The 2,537-nt window shown below is 50.2% G+C and overlaps 1 gene segment (V, D, J or C); it reads left to right on the top strand.

Annotated features, from left to right (window-relative positions):
• The first annotated feature begins 901 nt into the window (after positions 1-901).
• LOC142091765 (T cell receptor beta variable 5-1-like) lies at positions 902-1,550 on the top strand. The segment is given in 2 exon segments: positions 902-938; positions 1,177-1,550. Coding segments are annotated over 2 exon segments (411 nt in total).
• Positions 1,551-2,537: the final 987 nt, after the last annotated feature.

Genomic DNA, 2,537 nt, shown 5'->3' with positions numbered 1-2,537 from the left:
AATGAGAAACACAGCAAAGGCTGTGGATTTGCCAGGAGGCTGGAGAGAGAGAAAGGTGCTGCTCAGGAGCAGCTGTTCCCAGTGCCAGGGCTGCTCCTTGGTACTTCTCCACCCACCAGCTCCAAACACCAGGATTTTGCCTCCCACCCCTGTCCCTGTCCCAGTCTCAGTCCCTTTCCTTTCCACTGTGCCAGCAGTGGCTGGGGAGCCCCAGGCCCTGCCCTTATGCCTTGCGCAGGTGTAGAGCTGCACTGGGGGTGGGACTGCAGATCCCCCCACTCCACCACCCCACCAGCCTGCCCTGCCCCAGCCAGCACTGAGCCAATCCATCAGAATCAGGACTCCATGCCCCTATTCTAGGAATTTATATGTTCACCCATTAAAATACCTTTCTTTCCCCCTTATCAACTTCCTACCCCTGTCTCCGAATCCTCATGCGTGGAGAAATACTGCACAGCTGCTTCCAAAATAACAGAGGCTAAACTAAGAGAAACCTGAAACCTTTTGAAAAGAACACTACACCTGCGTTTCCCAGAGCCCTGAACGTTATGAGAAGCCGTTGTGCTTTCAAAAGCCCTCCCACCAACAAAGAGCACACAAAAGCAGATACACTACAGCGAGGGAGAGATGTACTACAGCGAGGGAGAGATGTTCCCTCACAGAGAAAATCTTACAAAGGAAGAGGGAAACCCAGGGAAAAGTGCAGGAAGCCACTGAGACTGGCCACTCCCTGCTGCGAAGACAAGTACAGGCAAAAGGTGAATGGGCCTGTCACACACTCTCTGGCACAATCTGCAGGATGCAGCCATTTCATTGTGCTACCAAGACTGTCTTGTTCTGTAGTGTGCTGAGAGTCTCCCAAGGAACAGGGATTCTGGAGCCAGGAAAAATGATCTTCGCCATGGCTGTGCCAGCATGTGTCCTGCTAATCCAGTCAGGTGGGTGTATTTGTGCACTTCCTATTGTCTCCCACAGTTTTTAGTAGGCTACATGGAGGTCTGTGCTGACAAGATTAGGAGGTCAGGGAGAAATGCAGACGGGTGATGGAAGTAGATATCTGAACTTTCCTTTTCTTTGGAAAGGCAGAAAGGTTTGGGGCAAACACAGCCTTAAACACAGAGGGAGTGAGAGAAGGAAGCAAGCTGCTCTGCGGACACATTTCTGCCTGTATTGCAGGTCTTGTTGGAGGTGACCCCCAGAAGCAGTTCTTCTCCGAAGTGTCAGCCACAGTTGGGCAGCGAGTGGTTCTGCCCTGCCAATCCACCACCGAGAACAGTGACAGCACTTTGAATTTCTTCTGGTACCGCCAGCTCCCGGGGGAAACCTTGAAATTTCTCCTGGAAGCATTTAGAGCTTCAGGGAATGACAAGTTCCGCAAGGGCCAATTCTCTGTAGTGGTCTATGAAAATAAAACAGCCCCCTTAGAAATAGCAACTCTCTCTTTCCAGGACACTGCGATTTATTACTGTGCTGTGAAACACCACGTCAAGCTAAGCCCCATTTCCGCACATGCAAAATCTGCGTCACCAAGAACAGCACAGGAGGAGTGAGGCTCTGCATCTTCCAACCTTGACAGTGCTTTCATCCCTGAGATGATGCTCTCTTTCTTATATCAACCTTTCCAACATCTCCCATCCCAATTCCTCCCTACTTTTCTCAAAGACCCCATCTATGCAGAGGTATTCAGACCAGGGACTTAGAAACACAGGACCATGGGACTGTTTGCAGATGAGCCGAGACACTCAGCTTTCCTCACTTCCTTACACAGAAACCATCAAGAAAACGATCAACAGCCCTGGACATAACCTCCAGTTGCAGCATCAATCCTTACCTGCTCTTGGTTCCTCTGGGAGCTGACGCTGCAGAACCCAATGCTGCTGAAGTGACAGCGTCCTGGCCAAGGCCTTGACCCAGCTGTGGGCAGAGCCGGGGAATCCACACCTCTGCTTTGCTCCTTGGCTAGCCCTAGCCCTCGACACAGCTACTCGGTAGACCACAGATGCTCATCTTGCTCCTCTCTGCAGAGCAGCCAAGGAGCAGGAAAGCAGCTTTTACCTTAATGCCTCAGCACTGGGCAGCGTATCCTTCTCTGTGCTGCATATGGTTAAATGAGGAGATCCTACCACACCCCAGTCAGCATAAAGTCAACTTCTTTGGAAATACTAATAAAGAGAAAAGCTAAAGAAAGCGTAGCAAAACTAAGAAATACCTGAGTGACCAATAGCATTGCAGCCCATGAGGCAAGAGGCTCTACATATTAATAAAAGGTACCCCCTAACACTGCCCTGAGATCATCAAATAGTGATAATTGAAAAGATGAAGATGAATAAGATGGTGAAGAGGAAGATGAAGATGAAGATGAAGACAAAGATGATGGTGGTGGTGATGATGATAATCATGATGATGATGGGGTTCCCCCACGGTTGTACTTACTGTTTGGTAGCACTGGGGACCCAAAGGCAATTTGGCTTGGGGAGCCCAGGCAGGACTCAGCTTGGCCTGTTCTCCCCATAGAACAGGCCAGGGAGCCTCCTGCA

The sequence above is a fragment of the Calonectris borealis genome, chromosome 22 (assembly GCF_964195595.1).
Source record: "Calonectris borealis chromosome 22, bCalBor7.hap1.2, whole genome shotgun sequence".
In the NCBI taxonomy this organism is placed as follows: domain Eukaryota; kingdom Metazoa; phylum Chordata; class Aves; order Procellariiformes; family Procellariidae; genus Calonectris; species Calonectris borealis.
This window is presented reverse-complemented; position numbering and strand designations above follow the sequence as displayed.